The sequence below is a fragment of the Canis lupus genome, chromosome 27 (genome assembly GCF_048164855.1).
Source record: "Canis lupus baileyi chromosome 27, mCanLup2.hap1, whole genome shotgun sequence".
NCBI classification, from domain to species: domain Eukaryota; kingdom Metazoa; phylum Chordata; class Mammalia; order Carnivora; family Canidae; genus Canis; species Canis lupus.
Window position 1 is genome coordinate 13,153,594 of NC_132864.1, and position 20,293 is coordinate 13,173,886.

Genomic DNA, 20,293 nt, shown 5'->3' on the forward strand with positions numbered 1-20,293 from the left:
CCCCCTTTACAGATAGCTAAACTAGGGGCACAGGGAAATAATCCAGCAGGGGCATGGTTCTGTTTCTTTCAGCCTAACCTGCTTTTCCATACACAACAAAACAGCTAACACACAGCACTGACTCTGCACCAGGCAGCCCCACACTATGAAGTCTTCCAAATCCTCACAGCTCCTCCGTGATGGCTGCACGATTATGTCCATTCTGCAGATGAGTCTTGCCCTGAACTGCTCTGCCATAGGACTCCTGTCCACCTCACCCCTCTGCCATCTCCTTCATGGAGACCAAAACTCCTGGAGAGGACGAGAGTGGTCTTTACCTTCCTGTGGCACACCCCAAAGCACCAGACAAACCATGTAATAAATGGTCCTCACGAACGTGTCATGGAGGCAAGTGTACACCAATGATGGCAACGGGGAAGGATGGACTAGCAGCCTCATCCCGCCTCAGTCTGGACCAACACATCCTCTGACACCCAGAGAGCAGAGGATTCTGGGATTCTGGCAGCCTGGGGAGTCAGGAAGTCAGCTGCCTGCCTGGGCGTCACCAAGTAGAGGGCATCTGGCATCTTGGTGTGAAACAGCAGTGCACACAGTGGAAAGGGTACAGCTCACCACCCAAGACCCAGCCCAGCTGACTTGGACTCTGGCAAGGCAGCAGCTCACAGGCAGCTTGGGGTGGGGGGTGCGGGGGCAGCACAGTAGTGTGGTTGTGAGCCTGGTTCTTTCCCTCCTTTGCTGAAAGCCTTGGCTCACCTCTGTTCTCCAGCCATTCAACCTGTCTGCACTGGGTGCTGGGAACCATGCCTACACATGGTGACCTCATGCCCACGCTCCGACCCCCCCACGCCCAAGCCCCGACATTGCTGGGACCCAGCTTGGGGAGTTCTAGCTCTCCACCACATGATTTAGGTATCTTCCCAAACTTGAGGCCAGGGGAAAAATTTTTTTTGGTAAACATTTTTTTTTTTAAGATTTTATTTATTCATGAGAGACACAGAGAGAGAGAGGCAGAGACACAGGCAGAGGGAGAAGCAGGCCCCATGCAGGGAGCCCGATGCAGGACTCGATCCTGGGACTCCAGGATCACGCCCTGGGCCCAAGGCAGATGCTCAACCGCTGAGCCACCCAAGCGTCCCTTGGTAAACATTTAATGAGGCCCAGAAAGGGGTTAGTGACTTAGAGTGTTAGAATACCACAGCATTTAAAAGGAATAATGAAGACACAAAGGTGGGCGTGTGTTAAATTGGGCCAGAGGAGACTCCATGGAGGGGGTGATGGGCACATGTGGGGCAGGAAGTCAGGGCAGAAGGACCAACATGTCAAATATGCAAGTGGGAAAGAATACTGCATTATCTGGGACTGAATCTCAGACCCAAATTCAAGTTCCCAAACACATGTTTGTGTCCTGTGGGCTGTCTTCAAGGAGACTCTAAAGAATTCCCGGCTAGGGAACTTAAAAAAACAAAAACAAACAAAACCAATGCCTGGGGCTTATCCAGACCAAATGACTCCTACTAATCTCTAGCACCTTTACACAGATATTTTAAAGACACTCCCCAGGGGATTCTAACACCCTGCTTCTAGAACAGGTAGTGGCTGCCCAAGTGTGGCACCTGAAGTGTGCGAGCCCAAACAGATGTGCTCTCAAACACACAAATAGGTTTTGAAGACTTAGTAGGAAAAGAATGTAAAATATCCCATTCCTAATTTTTAGTGATTACATATCGAAATGGCTCTATTTGGATACACTGGGTTAAATACAATAGACGATTAAGATGAATTAATTACCTTGTAGTGTGGCTACAAGGAAACCTAAACTTACACTGAGATGTCTATTCTGTTTCTACTGGACAGTGCTGGCAAGTCCTGAATGTCAAAAAACATTACTCTTTACAAGATTTCAATTCCCCGGAGGGTGCTGTGGGGATGGGTCATTGACCTGGAAAACTGGACCTATGAACAGCTTTCTACCTGATGTGTCCTCCCTACTGGAAAAGCTCCAATGCCTTGGTGGTCCTGCCTATCCATTTTTTTTTTTTAAGATTTTATTTATTTATTCATGAGACACACACACAAGGAGAGAGACAGGCAGAGGGAGAAGCAGGCTCCACGCAGGGAGCCCGATGTGGCACTCGATCCCAGGACTCCAGGATCACGCCCTGAGCCGAAGGCAGACACAACCACTGAGCCACTCAGGTGTGCTGTGCCTATCCATTTAACGCCCACCCACTGGGCTTGGCTTGCGGAGCACAGTGGCCCCTCTCTGTCCCAACCTGAAAGGAAGCTTTTGCGTTCTACTTCTATTTTGCAAAGGAAACAGAACCAGAGAGGCACAAACACGCATAGATAAACAAAAAGCTTAGCATTTCCATGACTCCTATCTGCTGAGTCCTCATCCATAATATGCCTCAAAGATGGGTCTCTACTCTAGTGGAAGTTCTGAAATAGTTCTCAAGTGTTAAAGCTTTTCTGGGAGGTGGGGAAGGAAGGGAGAATGATGGCTATTTGCAGAGCACTGAACCATGTGTTTTGCATTCTGTGTTTATTAGCAGCCTATTACTGCTATAACAAATTGCCACAAACTTAGTGCCTAAAAACAATACAAGTTTTTATCATCTTACAGTTTCGAAGGTCAGACAGGTCTTCTTGAACTAAAATCGAGGTGCCAGCAATACTGCATTTCTTTCCAGAGGCTCTACAGACAACTCCACTCCTTGCCTTCTCCAGGACGCCCATATTCCTTGGCGAGGGGCCCCTGCTTCCACCTCAAAGCCAGTCACAGCCAGCAGTCCCCCAGCAGACCATCCCTCTGATCTCCTCCGTTGCCCCCCTCCTCCTACATTTCAAAGGCCCTGGGAATACACTGGGCCCACCTGGCAAAGCCAGGATAATCAGCCTATTTTAAGGTCAGCTGATTAGTATTTTCTTACCAAGTGTGATAAAGTACTCACAGGTTCCAGGAATTAGGATGTGGACATCTTTGAGGGGTAGCCTACCACAGTGTTTCTCTATACCTTAAAACAGCTGTAGGGGGCGGGTGGAATGAATCTCTATTTTTACAGATGAGGAAACAGATTCAGGAGTTAAGCAACTTGCCCAGGGGCAAAGGCTAATAGCACTCAGGTCCACCTGCCTATAAGCCCGTCGCATGATATTCCATCATTTTTCTCTCTCTTTAAGATTTTATTTATAGGAAACTTGGGTGGCTCAGTGGTTGAGGCTCAGGGCATGATCCTGGAGTCCTGGGATCGAGTCCCGCATCAGTCTCCCCACAGGGAGCCTGCTTCTCTCTCTGCCTCTGTGTGTCTCTCATGAATAAATAAAATCTAAAAAAAAAAAAAAAAAGATTTACTTATTAGACAAAGAGTAAGCTCGAGAGCACATGCTCACAAGCAGTGGGAGTGGCAGAGGTAGAGGGAGTGGCAGAGGGAGGAGAAGCAGACTCCCCATCACGGAACTGGATGTGGGGCTCGATCCCAGGACCCTGAGATCGTGACCTGAGTTGAAGGTAGATGCTTAACTGACTGAGCCACCTAGGTGCCCTTATATCTTTTTTTTTTTTTTTTTTTAAACAGGCTAGTTTCAGGTTCAAAATGCAGATATACTGGATTCTCTAACATTCTGTATTCAGAATGTTACAACAACGAAAAGCCAATACTATTGTGTCATCTCCATTTTGAAAAGGGGTTTTATCACCAAAAGGGTTAAAGTTGTGGTAAAGAATAGACTGACTTTCTGGACACTCTCTCTGGAATGATACACACACACCATGTAACAATCACAAGTACCAGCTACACAAAGGAAGGATGCCTGCTCTTCCTTAACACTCCTGACTGGGGTGGGGAAAGCACCTTTGCAAAATGGGGTATGGTCTGTCAAGAAAACTAATATGGAAGCATTTTTCCTGCTCCTGATCCAGGGGCCCAAGAAGAAAGGCAAGGCTGATGACAAATTCTAAGCAAGTCAAAATGCTTCCCTGCAACACAGGGCACTGTGGGCAACATGAAGACAGAAGCAGTATATTCCAAAGGGAAGGTGAATCTATGAACTGGATGTGCTATTCTGTCCACAAGGAGACTTGTAAGTAGCAACCTCAGCTCTCTGGCTCCTTTCCACCAACAGGGCCTTGCTGGCAGCTCACTAGATATTTCTGGGAGCGAGCTAATTAAATATTAACCATGCACAAAATCTTTATCCTCCATCCCTCAATAAGTCACTCTGAAGACAAGCAAACCTAGATGCTAAACCCAAACTGCCATGTATCTGGGAAAAAAAGGGGGTCAGCAAAAGGTAAATCCTATGAGATTCACCCATTACACAGTTATTCATTATTAAGTATCCCTCTCAGTCTCTAAGAAAAACCCTAGAAACTAGAAAAACAAACAAACAAACAAACCCATAAAACAAAAAACACCTGCTTGTTTACCAAACCAACCACTAAAACGTGTGGATCTATATCAGAGATTCTTTCTCTTTGATGTTAAAGGAGATTGTCCTTGATTTATAATAAAGAGTAAGCTTAGTGAAGCTGGCCTTTTAATTCCATCTATGTAACAATCAGGCCTCCTTATACCTCCTCAAAAGCACAGGGGGAAAAAAATTAAAAAATCAGTGAATAAACATCCAGATTCTCTCTGCCCATTAAATTTTCTTCTCCATTCTTGCATAAATTCCTGCCACAATTATTTATGTATTACTGACTTTAAATTAAATACCACATTTGTTTTTACGATGGGTTATCCGGGCTGAAAATAGGCCAGATGATGAGGATCCCCAGGATAAATTAATAATTTTCAGGTAGGCTGGTTCCAGCACTTGGTTTTCATAAAGCCTTGGTGCCCCCAAATCTCATTATCCCTTTCATTGTTAATCATAAGCACAACGGTTAGAGGGTCCCTCTGAGTTTTCCTTGATTCAAAATGAAAGCTTTGTAGTAGACTGCACGTAGGTAACTTGATTTGAAAGCAACCGCGGAAGTTCTTGCTGTAGAAGGGACAGGTGGGAAGAACTTGCTACAGCAGCCACAGAGGTCACCACGCCGCTTGCCACACCGCTTCAGACAGGGCAGGAGGGGGCCCTTCCACTTCCTTTATTTCTACAGTAAAATTTTTCTGCTATTTCAGTCTTGGTTGACTTATTTTGGGCAATAAACAAATGCGCTCTTCCCTCCCCCCAGGCCTAAGAACACCTCCGTCTGTGAAGATAAAAAGGAACAGAACCCAGCAGCGCGGCGGCGGCGGCCTTGTGGTCTCAGCAGCAGCAGCGGCGCCCACACCCGCAGCGTGGCCTTCCTTCAGGCGCGTGGGAAGTGCAGGAAGGAGCCCCGGGAAGTTTCTGCCTGTCGGGCGCCCGTGTTTAATAAGGGGGTGTGAACCCGTCCCTACGTGGGCCGGCGCTCAGGCAAACAAGTCTGGCTACATACGTGAAACTTTTCGCTCGGCGTCTAAGAAGATACGGTGCGGCCCTGGAAACCAGCTCAGGCGGAGAGGAAGCTGCGAGTTTCCTTCAAGGAAACGCTCTGCTTCCCCGAGGTGGGGGCACTTCACACGGCCTGCGCGGCGGCGGCGGCGGCGGCGGGAGGGGCGGCCGGCCAGCTCCCAGCAATCGGGCAGGCCCCGCCGGGGGCGCACCTAGGCCCGGGCGCACCTGGCCCAGCCCCCACCTGGCTCGCCGACGCGTCCGCCCCGCCCCGGCCCCCTCCCCCTGGGCCGCCCGGCCGCCCCGGCCCCCTCCCCCTGGGCCGCCCGGCCGCCTCGCCGCCTCGCCCCCTCGCCCCCGCACCCTGGCCGCCTCGGTCCCCAGCGGCCTCTCTCCGCCCCATCCCCGGCGCGCTTCCGGTTCACCTGCGCGCGGGCGGCCGGGGGGGGGGGGCGGAGGCCCGGGCGCAAGGTGGCCGGGGGCGTCCCGAGCCCGGGAGCTGCGGGGGCGCGTGCGAGGGGACCGGGGAGAGGGCGCCCCCCGCCCGCCCCCCGCCCGCCCGCGGCCCTGCCGCTCGCCTGGGTCTTGTCGAACTGTTCGCGCTCGGCCTCCAGGCTGTGGCCCGGCCTGCGGCTCAGCACCCGCGCCGGGACGCTCTTGATGCTATTCATCCTGCTGCCGCCGCCGCCGCCGCCCGCGGTCCCGGCCCGGCCCCGGCTCTGAGCGTCTGAGCGCGTCACGGCAGCCCGCCCCAGCCTAGGCACCGCGAGGCCGCCTTAGGGCGCCCAGCCGGCCCGCCCCCGCCCCCGCCCCCGCCCGCGGGGAGCCCGGGCCTCCCCTCGCCCGCCCCGGCCCCGCCCCGGCCCCGCCCCCGCGGGGCGGAGCCCCGGCCGAGGCCCCCTGCCCCTCCACACCTCTGCCCACGTTCTCCTCCCCGGATTCACTAGGTCCTGTCTCCACCAGAGAAGGATCTCGCTAACTGCAGAAAACTTGGCCTTATTGAATCTGACCAATGGAAGCACAACTAGACATCTTTTTCCCTTCTCAATCTTATATTAATGTATGTGTGAAAAGGCATACAAGTAAGCCGTCCCCTTTGTGCATCTCTAACGTAACAGCAGGTATCATCGTCGCGGGCCGCGGGATGAATCCTCAGAGGCTGCAGGCCTGGGACAACCTGCAGACAGATCTGAACACAACACAGTGCTGTGTGCACAGAGTGCACAGTGCACATCTTTTCAAAGTGCATCGGAAAGATGCCACAGGAGGAGGTCGTGTGAGACTTTACAAAACACTGTTCTTGATTTGCTTTTTAAATTATCCAAGGCTGAAGTAAAAAAAAAAAAAAAAAAAAGTGTATCTATATATACCTCACAGTTCTCCCAAGTGTATGCTATCAAATGGTTAGTTTCTACTATCCCGTTTTCCTCTCAGAATGTAGGTATGAGATCACCCAGTACAGGTACTAAGGACTCCCCTTTAAGAGTGAGTGATGCCTACGTAACCCTGAAGGTGGTCTCCCTCTCCAAAACTTCATAGATTAATCTCTGCTTGCCCCAAAACTGACACTGGATACTTGAAAACTGTATTTGACAAGGCTCTCTTCTGACTCCACCAAAAATAAACTAACCATGCTTTATCTAATTCTAATCCCTGAAAAGTGTCTTTACCAGAAAAACAATGGCTAATATTTATTGATGGCTTATTATTTGCCAGGAACTGAGCTAAATCCTTCACATGTACTGTTTCATCTTTAATCCCCAGCACCCTGGTCAACAGCTGTGTCCAAATAAAGACCACAGTAAAGGGGCTTGCTGGCTCCAGACCAGCTGTTTCTCAGACTCCTTTTTCCACATGAACAAAAGCAAGTTATCCTGTGAACTTTATATGTAACACAGCATCTTCTTTCAAAACAGGCAACAACTCCTCTAGGTCTAGAACATCTGCCACAGTGACTTCATATCAGCAATCAACTACCTCTCTTTTTAATAACAGTTTATTACTGGGATCCAAGAGCACTTTACTAAAATATCTCTAATGAATTATAATTTATCTGCTTGTATGTAAGCTTTTGAGCTCCTGCAGGGCAAGAAGCACCCCATCTTACTCCATTTTATAATCTCGGTGTCTAGCAGGATGCCTGGCACATTAGCAATGTTCAATAAATGTGTGTGAAATGCAGGGTTGAAAGAGTAAAGAATCCCCCATAGCAGGGATACTTGGGTGGCTTAGTGGTTGAGTGTCTGCCTTCGGCTCAGGGCGTGATTCCAGGGTCCTGGGATGGAGTCCCGGATCGGACTCCCTGCAGGGAGCCTGCTTCTCCCTCTGCCTATATCTCTACCTCTGTCTCTCATGAATTAAAAAAATAATAATAACCCCCCATAATTTGGTACACTTCAACATATGGCTTAGTTTTATAAGATAAGCAGCCTAGGACACAATGTTTCCCCTCTGAATTTGCTAGGGTTCATCTCTGGTAATGCTGTTAGGCAAGAGACCTGGTTCTAGTACTGGTTCCATCACTGGTTGGCTGAGATTCTCCATATCATCAAAATCAGGGCACCATTTTGGTGTACTTCCAGAACGGTTTCATGCTTCCCACAGGCTATTAGAAAGGCAAAGAATTTGGGTTATGAATGCCTCATTTTAAGGAAAACCCAAGAAAGCTGAACAGCAGCGTTTATATCATTAGGCTTACTGAAATGATGGGGCTGCAGTCCCCACACTGCCTCACTGGTACATGTGTGTATGATCTGGTCCCAACCTCCCTGTCCAGCTTCATCTTGTGCCATCCTAGTCCATCAGGTCTGAAAATGCATCATGCTCCTTTCCACCTCAGGGCCTTTGCGCCTGCTGTTACCATTGTCAGGAATGCTCTTCCTCTTCCTGTTCGCTGGGTTAGCATCTATTTATCTTTCAGCTTCCCTGAAGCCTCCGCCCTTGACCTATGCCCCTGATGTATGTTGTCACAGTAGCTCCAAGCTTTATTTCAGAGCACTTACCAGTTTTTCATGATCTATTTGTGATTATTTAATTAAGGTCTGTCTCCACTGTAAACAAGGATTCAGTCTGCTTTGCTTACTGTTGTGTCTCCGATGGCCAGCAAGTAGTACTTACTGTGTGTTCAAATTATTTTTTTTGTTGTTGTTGTTAGATGTCCTAAGTGTGTATTTGGCTGAGAACCCAGAAATCATCCTTGATAGGACTGATTAATGTGCCCTCCCCTCATTTGATAAACTCCTCTCAAAGATCACTACCTACCTTGTCTGCTGTGGTCCTGATTAATTCATCTGGTTTCCTAGTTTGAACCAACCTTACCCCACTGAGCCTCTCAATACCATGCTTTCCTACTACAGCTTTTTAGGTAAAACTGTTTGTTGTTAATGTTTACATATTATCTTGACTTAGAATTTCTTTCTTTGGGGGTATTTTTCTTTAGAAAACCTGTTCACAAATTCTAAAAGTACCCTTACAACACCAGTCTCTTTTGATGGCTGAGATAATTTCTGGCAGGCAAATTACAGCACCATTTAGCTGCCTCCTAAGATGGAAGAGTATGGAAGAGTATTGATGACAAAATATAAATGCTTAGTTTTTATCTCGCAACTCTTTTAAACAGACCGAGGCTGACTCTCCCTACCAGAAACTGCTCACATATTTAATAACTTAGGCTGAGAGAGATAAATTGGTATTAATATAAAGATTTCCCATTTTTTAGTTGTATGTGCTATAATTCACAACAACGTGATAGAGTAAGATAGATACTGCAGATACTATAATCCTATGAGCTCAAATATATTTAGCCACAAAATAACTTTTGACTTTCTTCATCCTTTAGTTCCCTGAAATTTTCCTACTTATTAGCGTCTCATCAGTGTTCTCCTTCTCTCTTCACTGGGCAAGCTGACAGGTAGCCACAAACCTAGCATAAAGAGAAGGGAGAAATTTTCATATTTTGTTTCTCAGACTGGAAATCAGCCTCTCCAGAGACATTTTAGGCTTCCAACAGTTCAGAATCAACTGTACCTTTTTCAGACTTCCTCTGCACAAACCAGCCATGCCTGAGGGAGAAAGCAAGCATTTATAAAGAACACAGCCAAACCTCACCCAATTTCTCTTTTCAGCACCCTAATTAAAAAGGCTAAATGGGGTGGCTCCTCCACTCTCATGAAAATCATCTCTGAAGTAGCACTGAAACCTTTCAACAAAGGGGCATTTATACAGCACAATAGAACCTTGATATCTGCAATGCTTAAAAAAAATACATTCCCATTCCCAAGGAAATTAACTTGCCAGGTTCAGTTTCAAGCAACTAACCTTCCTTTTTTTTTTACTCCTTTATGATAAAAAGAAATCCAAGAAAATTATTTTTCTTTATTATTAAAAATATTTTTTATTGACTGAAGCTGATCAATTTTCTTAGAAGGGACAGAAATGCACATAGTATATTCTTTAAAAAAATTAAATTACAAGTTAAAAGGTAAGTGTTTTAGTCTTTAATGATAAAAAAAAAATGCATACAAAACTTGCAAGTTTTTGTTTGTGTAAGTAGATGGGACCTATTACAGACCCAGACGAGATGGGGCTCTGTTCAGCTTTGGGACAGAAGGACCTCAACTGTCAGTAACAGAGGAGATACTTTCCAGTTAAAAATATTTTGTATCCTATCATTTTATGTCTCTTTTACATAGCAAAGTCCAGAGCTAAAGCCACAAAAGAAGAGAATACCACGTCTCATATATTCGCAGGTGACTCTAATAAGCTGTTGGTTATAATTTAAAGCACAGTTTTTTTAAAAAAAAATCATAGTTAAAATAGCATTTTGTATGCAGGGGTTCTCTATTTGATGTTCACATTTTTAAAGAGCTTCTCTAGTACTTAACTGTAGTCTACATCTTTACAGAGAAGTCCTTTTCTCTCTAGCATAATTATTCCAAGTTTGTATATAGATAAATACACAGTAAGGTCTAATTTCTTACACATAAAAAAATATATCTTCAACATGAAAATGGTCAACTTGAAAACAAACAAAATATAGATGCTGAAAAATTAACTTTCAGTTTCTGCTTCCCTTGGGTATTCAATGTTGCTTACAAAGGATTACAATCCCCTTCTTGTTTTCAAGGTTAGGTATTAGGTATTGATGTCCACTTCCTGCCTTCCGAAGATGAGAAATTGGCTTCTGCAAGAAGGAAAGAAACACAGAGTTAATAAAAATCGAGTCGAGAGCATTGGGTACTGTATTCTAAGTTCCAGTCTCTAAAAAATTAACTATACGTCTTGATTTTTATCTTCCTAAGGTCACGCAAAATACCATAAATCTGAAAATTTCTCAGCAGAGAAAGAACAAGGGAGAGAAAGAGGGCTACCTACACTCACTGCTTTCACAGAGTTCTTGACGTGCTCTCTTTTACCATGAAAGCATCTGAAGTGAGTATACTTTTTAACTTACCAAACTGGATTCTGAAGAAACTTTGTATTTGAAATGCAGGTTTGATAGAAGGAAACACAAATCAAGAAAATACTTACTACATCAATGAATCTTTTTTTTTTTTTTAAAGATTTTATTTTTAAGTAATGTCCACACCCCACATAGGGCTCGAACTTACAACCCTGAGATCAAGAGTCACATGTTCCGTGAACTGAACCAGCCAGGCACCCCACTCAATGAACATTTTTATAAAACCTGAAACCCCAGAAAAGACTTCTTTCCAAAAAGACATCCAAATGAAATGCTGATTTTTTTTTTTAAAGAAAGAGGCAGCAGGAAAGGGCAGAGGGAGAGGAACAGAGAATCTTAAGCAGGCTCCATGTCTAGCATGGAGCCTGATGCCAGGCTCAATCTCATGACCCTGAGATCATGACCTAAGCCGAAATCAAGAGTTGGATGCTTAACCAACTGAGCTACCCAGGTGCTCCTAAAATGTTAATTTAGATTCTGACTTTGAAAACTGTCTGTATTCACTTCCTTGTGTTTAAAATTCTAGGTATTGAGAACAAAACTCTTTGATCTTCATTTCTCATACAAACAATTGACTTTTACTGATTAAATTTAGAAGGTATGTATGAATAGGTCAAACAAGGATTATAGGTCAAACAAATGCATGGCCTTGACTCTATTATCAATGTTCCCAAGTTACTTATTAAATATCAAATGAGCTATAAGAGGAGATAAACAAAGGTGACTTACCTATGACCACAATGAATAGTGAAGTTGACTTTTGTTTTCTTCAATTACTAATAAAAGTATTTCTTTGAGCTGACTCTTCTGAGACTTCTAAATTCTACAAAACAACTTCAAAATTAGTACCCAGGAGAGAAAAACTGGACAATACTTAAGACAATACACACATATAGGGGCGCCTGCTTTCGGTTCAGGTCATGATCCCAGAGTCCTGGGATTGAGCTCCCTGCTAAGTGGGGAGTCTGCTTGTCCGTCTCCCCCTGCCCCTCCACTCCCTACTCGTTCTCACTCTCTTTTTTTTTCTTTTCTTTTTTTTTAAATTTTTATTTATTTATGATAGTCACAGAGAGAGAGAGAGAGAGGCAGAGACACAGGCAGAGGGAGAAGCAGGCTCCATGCACCGGGAGCCCGATGTGGGATTCGATCCAGGGTCTCCAGGATCGCGCCCTGGGCCAAAGGCAGGCGCTAAACTGCTGCGCCACCCAGGGATCCCTCGTTCTCACTCTCTAATAAATAAATAAAATCTAAAAAAAAAAAACCCAAAAAACAAACACACACAAATATAGCAGAAATGCCCTTAAAATACCTTACAGAATTAATGAAATATAATGAAGTAATTTCATACAACTAACATCCTTCCAGCAAAGAGGTACTGATTTCCTATTCATGTGTGCAGCCCTTTTCCTGTCTCTAACTGCCTAGTAGGAAGGCTTTGTTTGCTTTACAATGTGTGTTATTCCTTAAACAATGGCAATCAACTAATGCCCAAATATAACTGGCTCTTTATCACAGCCTTAACATGGACTGTGTTGAGCCCTTAATGAGACAGTGGTCCTCAATAAGAGTGAACAACTCTTAAGTGCCACTGTTAAATTATAAGTACCTACTGAGGACTTGGTTAGCATTGTCAGGTGTTTGGGGAGGTATTTTTAAAAAGAAGAAGAAGAAAAAAAAGGACAGAGGAGGATGATACCTGGAAAGACACTGGTAGACTTAGGTGGTAAACTTTAGCTTGCAGGATAAGCCACCTCCTCAGCATCTTCCTCCTCCCTTTGGGACCTACATTTGAGCTAGTGAGGGTTATTCTCTGGGCTTTCATTCATGCTGCTTCCTCTCTGCTCAAACAGCCTTCTCATGAATTTTATAATCTGATGTATTTTATTAATTTAAAAACATGATTCTAATGGGAGAAGATAGTTGTGAAAGACCTAGAGGATAAAGGGCTAGTATCCAGAATCTATAAAGAACTCATCAAAACTGACACCCCAAAAATAATCCACTTAAGACCTGGGCAGAATACATGAACAGATATTTCTCCGAAGATGATATCCAGATGGCTAACAGACACATGTAAAAATGCTCAGCATCACTCATCAGCAGGGAAATACAAACCAAAACCACAATGAGATACCACCTCACCCCCTGCTAGAATGGTTAAAATTAACTCAGGAAACAACAGGTGTTGGTGAGGATGTAGAGAAAGGAGAACACTTTTGTACTGTTGGTGGGAATGCAAACTGGTGTAGCCACTCTGGAAAACAGTATGGAGGTTCCTCAAAAAGTGAAAAATAGAGCTACCCTATGACCCACCAATTGTACTACTAGGTATTTATGCAAAGGATACAAAAATGCTGATTCAGGGCAGCCCAGGTGGCTCAGCGGTTTAGCACTGCCTTCAGCCCAGGGTGTGGTCCTGGAGATCGAGTCCCACGTTGTGCTCCCTGCTTGGAGCCTGCTTCTCCCTCTGCCTGTGTCTCTGCCTCTCTCTCTCTCTCTGCGTCTCTCATGAATAAATAAATAAAATCTTTAAAAAATGCTGATTCAAAGGGGTACATATACCCCGATGTTTATAGCAACAATGCCCATAATAGCTAAACTATGGAAAAAGCCTGGGTGTCCATCCACAGATGTATAAAGATGTGGTATATATACACAATGGAATATTACTCAGCCATCAAAAAGAATGAAATCTTGCCATTTGCAACAATGTGGATGGAGCTAGAGGGCATTATGCTAAGTGAAAGAAGTTAGAGAAAGACAAATACCATAGGATTTCACTCCTATGTGGAATTTAACAAAACTGATGAACATAGAGGAAGGCGAGAAAAATAAGATAAAAACAGAGAGGAAGGCAAACCATAAGAGGTTGTTAACTATAGAGCACAAACTGAGGGTTGCTGGAGGGGAGGAGGGTGGGATTAGGATGTGCTAAATGGGTGACGGGTATTAAGGAGGGCACCTGTTGGGATGAGCACTGGGTGTTGCATGTAAGTGAAGAATCACTCAATTCCACTCCTGAAACCAATACTATACATACATTAACTTGAACTTAAAAAAAAAAAATAAAGAATACATATCAAAACGAAGATTATTCAAAGAGGATCTGTAGGCTTTACCAGTCTGCCACAAAAAAAGGTTAAGAATCCTGGTGGACAACACCAACAGTCTCAAACTAGCGATGATGTGCAGTCCCATGTACTTGTCAAACAGTCCAAATTCAGATTCCAGGTGAATCCCTCCCCATCCCCACCCAAGTAAGTAGAAAGCCTGCTGCAGGGTAAGGTGATATGGTCAGCTGTGCTGCATTTTACTCTTTCCTTTTTTCTCTCTTTTTTAAATTATTGGGGCTATTTTTTTAATAGTTAAAACACTGACATTAAATAGTATATATTCTTATTCCCATCCCCTTTTTGTATATGTGATCAATACCATAGGAACCTTTCAGCATCTTGCTTCTATTCACTTAATAACATATCCCAGAAGTATTTCCACTCTAAGACTTTCCTCATTATGTTTTATGGCTAAGTAATATTCCACCCGGTGGACATACCATTGCTACTCCCTCAGTTCCTTCTTGCTGGACACTTGGATTGTTTCCAAATTTTTGCTATTTTGAAGCAGCGCTGCAACAAAAAACTTGTACATGTGCCACTTTATACACATGTGGATGTAGTCATAGGAGAGATTCCCAGAGCAACACTACTGTATCAAAGGATCAGTTCTGCAATTTTTAGGAAACAGTGCCAAGTTCCCTGCCAGAAAGTTTGAATCACTCTGTGCTCCCCCAACGAAGTCTAAGTGTGCATTTCAGAAAAAGGCTTTGAAATAAGACCCTTGTTCTCAGCGCCAGATGGCAAAAATGGTGAAACAGGCCACGCAGAACTTTATCCCGCTTATTTGTTTTTTTCTCTAACTAGCTATACCCCATTCACAGGACCAGAGGGAGGGAGTCATTAAGTATGTTGCCAAGTAGATTTCTGTTGTTGTTTTTTTAAAGATTTTTTTTTATTTGAGAGAGAGAGAGCCAGAGCGCACAAGCAGGGGGAGGCGCCGAAGGAGAGGGAGAAGCAGACTAGCCACTGAGCAGGGAGCCTGACACCCAGGATCCCAGGACCCCAGGATCATGATCTGAGCTGAAGGCAGACAGATGCTTAATGGACGGAGCCAGCCAGGTGCCCCTAGATTTCTGTTAATTGAATTGTTTTTGCAACATTTCCAGAATTAATTAATAATCTTCTGGAAAATTTATTACATCCGAAGCCAGTATTTTTTTTTCCAACTAATTCCAAATGATTATCTAGTTCCAGCTGTGGCACATTAAGTACGAGATTTAATCACTTTTCCTCACCCATGAGATGTAAGGTTGAGATTACGTACCTCTTCTGGGTCTTTCTAGCTCAAAAATTCTCTGAAACCAAGTTTTTGCCAACTTCAAGAGCTTTAGCAGTTTTTCAGTCTATAGCTGAGGTTACTGTTTTGTCTTTTTCCTGTTTTTTTTTTTTTCCTATCAGGTCTATTCCAGGTATTTACTGACAATCTCTGTAGCAGGTACTGCATGTGCTACAACCAGGAATGCCAAGATGAGTAAGGGGGGTTACTGAAGATGCTCATGGGGACAGGAAGAAATGCACGCAGTCTGCTATCATGCATGTAGTCTGCTTACATGTTCACAGACACACATAGCTGTGCCATGAGGACAGAAGTGAAGGAGCTATTGATTCTATCTTAGATAGGAACTTAACATACAATCCTCCAGAAGAGATTAAGAGCCTGAGGCCATGAGAATGAGTAGGGGTCTATCAGGTAGATCATACACAAAGATAGTTCTGCGGGATCCCTGGGTGGCACAGCGGTTTAGTGCCTGCCTTTGGCCCAGGGCGCGATCCTGGAGACCCGGGATTGAATCCCACGTCAGGCTCCCGGTGCATGGAGCCTGCTTCTCCCTCTGCCTATGTCTCTGCCTCTCTCTCTCTCTCTGTGTGACTATCATAAATAAATAAAAATTTTTTAAAAAATAAGAAAAAAGATAGTTCTGCTATTTTTTTTTTAAAGATTTTATTTATTTATTCATGAGAGACACAGAGAGAGAGGCAGAGACACAGGCAGAGGGAGAAGCAGGCTCCATGCAGGGAGCCCGATGTGGGACTCGATCCGGGGTCTCCAGGGTCACACCCCAGGCTGCAGGCAGCACTAAACCAATGCGCCACCAGGGCTCCCCAATAGTTCTATTAACACTTGTTTTGAGAATGTGAATTTGTTCGGACACAGCAGACATATTAGGGAGCAATTTGGGCATAATGTGGTTTGTGTTTACTTATGTACAACTTTGTCCATGAGAAACACTAGCTAAGTTGTACCCAGCTGGACTGAGCCATGGCATGTAGGAATACATACACATGTGCCCCTCAAACATCTGCTGGCCCCTGCAGCTTCCCAGGTGTGTTATAAGCCACACCTAACCACATCTTCTGCTATGCTTTCCCATCCGATTACCTTCCTGCCACTTCCTAGTGGATCACAAACTGTCACCTACCTACCTCCCTGACACCCAATTCTACATGCAAACTTCAAGTCTTTTTCAAGATGAAGTGCTATATTTATTGCAGTAGTTAGGTATTTCTTAACCACCTAACAGGTATAAAAACTGACCATTTTGATTACATTCCTATCCTTAAAAAAAGAAAAATTTATCACGGACAAAGTGTTTGAGTATTATGTTCCTAATCTCATTTTTCCTGTAAGCTGTGTATTTCTATTGTCTGCACATTTTGCACTGTGCAGCCATTTTTAGGAATCCATAAGTTGTATTACAGATGAAGTAATATGGTTATCAAAATATTAAACAAGGTTATGATATAATAATATACACTGTTTTTAAGTTTTATTCAAGTAATCTCTATACCCCACGAGGGGTTCAAACTCACTGCCCCATGATCAAGGCTGCAAACTCCACTGACTAATCCAACCAGGTGCCCCCTTACACTTTTTTTTTTTTAATTTTATTTATTTATTTGAGAGAGAGCAAGAATATGAAGCAGGGAGGGGGCAGAGGGAGAGGAAGAAGCAGACTCCCCACTGAGCAGGGAGGGCAAAGCAAAACAGGACTCAATCCCAGGACCCTGGGATTATGACCTGAGCTGAGGGCAGTCAGATGCTTAACCAATGAGCCACCAAGGTGCCTTTGTACTCTTCATTATTAAAGCATTAAATAATAAGACCTAGCAGCAAGTCTACTATTTTGTAATTTTGAGGTAGTGCTAAGTTATAAAGGATATTTCAAGATATGTGCAATAACTATCATGTGATATGAAACCATCTGTACTCTCTATTAGGAACAAAGTCATGGGTGTTACATACTATTATGGCTTGTTTCCTATATTCATAATTAAAGGAAGTGGTAAATTTCAATTAGAGATTAGATTAAAATAAGCTTATGTGTTATTTCTATTACTATCAAAATTTATGGATCCCTTGAATTCTATTCAACAAAGTCTGATTAAAAATCTCTGCCCATGAATGCCCGGGTGGCTCAGGGGTTGAGCGTCTGCCTTTGGCACAGGTCATGATCCCAGGGTCCTGGGACTGAGTCCCACATCAGGTTCCCCACAGGGAGCCTGCTTCTCTCTCTGCCTATGTCTCTGCCTCTCTCTGTCTCTCATGAATAAATAAAATCTTAAAAAAAAAATCTCTGCCCAACAAATCCATAGAGAAAAACAGTAGATTAATAGTCACCGGGAGCTAGGGAGAGGGAATGGCGAGTGACTGCTAATAGGTACAGAGGTTTCTTTTTTTTTTTTTTTTTTTAATTTTTATTTATTTATGATAGGCACACACAGAGAGAGAGGAGAGAGGCAGAGACACAGGCAGAGGGAGAAGCAGGCTCCACGCACCGGGAGCCTGACGTGGGATTCGATCCCGGGTCTCCAGGATCGCGCCCTGGGCCAAAGGCAGGCGCTAAACCGCTGCACCACCCAGGGATCCCGGTACAGAGGTTTCTTTTGGAATGATGAAAATGTTCTAAAATTGGATTGTTGTGATGGTTGCACAACTTTGTAAATATACTAAAACCACTGGATTGTGCATTTCACATGGAAGAACATTCACATGGTGTATGTATATTATATCTCAATAAAGCTGTTTACAAAAAAATGTTACAAACACTTAAAAACACTTTCTGCCCCAAAGTAAATAAAGTACTTCACTAATGCTTCAAAGAGTTTGTTGAGGAAAAAAAAAAAAAACAAAAAAAAACTTCCCAGAAAACACTACACAGTCCATCAGGGTTTCCACTTTGAAAAGCTTATATGGCATACATGGTATATAAACTATTAAAAATCACTATTTCTGGAGCCCATTATTCTTGAAGGTAATCTTTGAAACCACCTATTGAAGCTCATGGCAATGAGCGTGCTGATTCTAAAATGGTTAATGTTCTTGGGACACCTGCCTGCTTCAGTCAGTAGAGTGTGGGACTCTTGATCTCTGGAGTTGTGAGTTTGAGCCCCAAGTTGAGTGCAGAGATTACTTAAAAATAAAATCTTTTTTTTTTTTTAAAGATTTTATTTACTTATTCATGAAACACACACACACAGAGAGAGAGAGAGAGAGAGAGAGGCAGAGACACAGGCAGAGGGAGAAGCAGGCTCCATGCAGGGAGCCCGATGTGGGACTCGATCCCGGGTCTCCAGGATCACACCCTGGGCTGAAGGCGGCACTAAACTGCTGAGCCACCCGGGCTGCCCAAAAATAAAATCCTTTAAAAAGGGGCACCTGGGATCCCTGGGTGGCGCAGCAGTTTAGCGCCTGTCTTTGGCCCAGGGTGCGATCCTGGAGACCCGGGATCAAATCCCACATCGGGCTCCCGGTGCATGGAGCCTGCTTCTCCCTCTGCCTGTGTCTCTGCCTCTCTCTCTCTCTCTCTCTCTGTGACTATCATAAATAAATAAAAATTTTAAAAAATTTATAAAATAAAAAATAAAAAAATAAGAAATAAAAAGGGCACCTGGGTGGCTCATCTGGGTAAATGTCTGCCTTTGGCTCAGGTGGCAATCTGGGGTCCTGGGATCAAGCCCCACATTGGGCTTCCTGCTCAATGGGGAGTCTGCTTCTCCCTCTCCCTCTGACTGATGCTCCCCTTGTTTGCTCTCTCTCTTTCGCTCTGTCAAATAATAAATTAAAATTTTTTTTAAATCTTTTAAAAAATAATAGTAAAATAAGTGGTTAATGTTCTGGTTTCAAATCATCTGTGTCTGATGGAAACAGCTTCATGGAACTCTGAATCTAATAAAATACCAATATAATGGAGAGCTAAGCAAGCAATGACACCAGAAAGCATTTCATTGAACAAGGCAAGGATGTTCACTCTCACTTTGTTATTCAGCATTGACATGGAGGTCTTAGCCAGAGCAATTAGGTAAGAACTTTTTCTTATAACCTAACATAACCTAAAGATTAGAAAGATTAGTTTCCTATAATATAACCTAAAGATTAGAAAATCTTTATTCACAAATAACATGATTGTCTATGTAGAAAATCCTAAGAATCTACAGAAAACCTACCAGAATAGGTGAATTTAGTTAAGAACAATTTACAAAAGTCAACTGTAGTTCTTTATACCATCAGCAGATAATTAGTGATAAATAATAAGTACCACATATAATAGCATCAATAAACAAAATAACAGGAATACATTTAACAAAAGATGTGCAAGACCCCTATAAAAACTACAAAATATAGTTAAGAGAAATGAAGGAAGACCTAAATAAATGGAGATATACTCTTTTCAAAATGTCAATTTTCCCCAAAGTGATCTATAAATTCAATGAAATCACATTATCAGAATGTATTTTTGTAAAAAAAAAAAAATGACAAGTTGACTCTAAAACTGCCATGGACCTGCAAAAGATCTAGGATAGAAAAAGCAATTTTGCAAAAAAAAAAAAAAAAAAAAAAAAAAAAGAGAGAGAGAGAAAGAAAAAAAGAAAAAGTAGAGCATGTATACTACTTGATTTCAAGACTTTCTATAGTCACATAATCAATAGTGTGGTATAAGAACAACCAGATCAATAGAACTGATCGGAGTCCAAAAATAGACCCCTGCATACGCAGTAAACTGATTTTCAACAAAGTTGCCAAAAGTAATTTAACAAGAAAGGACACTCTTTTCACAAATAGTGCTGGAACTAGATATCTATGTGAGGAAAAATGAACCTGATCCTTATTTCATACCATCTGCAAATATTACATTGAAATAAACCATAGACCTAAAGAGGACTTTAAAACTTTCAGGAGGAGAAAATATTCACACCCTTGGGGTAAATTTCACAGGATACAAAAAGCATCATTTGAAAAAAATTGATAAACCAGACTTCATCACAATTTTACATTTCTGTTCTTCAAAAGACACTTTAG

General features: G+C 43.4%; 2 protein-coding genes across 2 annotated transcripts in view; both read right to left on the bottom strand.

Annotated features, from left to right (window-relative positions):
* The window catches only part of HIP1R (huntingtin interacting protein 1 related), a 28,315-nt gene extending 22,150 nt beyond the window's left edge, over positions 1-6,165 (bottom strand). Inside the window, exon 1 of the mRNA XM_072802277.1 lies at positions 5,997-6,165. Coding sequence (XP_072658378.1) covers positions 5,997-6,089 — 93 coding nt within the window. The 5' untranslated portion in view covers positions 6,090-6,165. The remainder of the gene's footprint in view (positions 1-5,996) is intronic.
* A 3,617-nt stretch (positions 6,166-9,782) lies between these two features.
* CCDC62 (coiled-coil domain containing 62) overlaps positions 9,783-20,293 on the bottom strand; it is a 41,163-nt gene continuing 30,652 nt past the window's right edge. The window contains 1 exon segment of the mRNA XM_072802341.1: positions 9,783-10,600. Coding sequence (XP_072658442.1) covers positions 10,499-10,600 — 102 coding nt within the window. The 3' untranslated portion in view covers positions 9,783-10,498.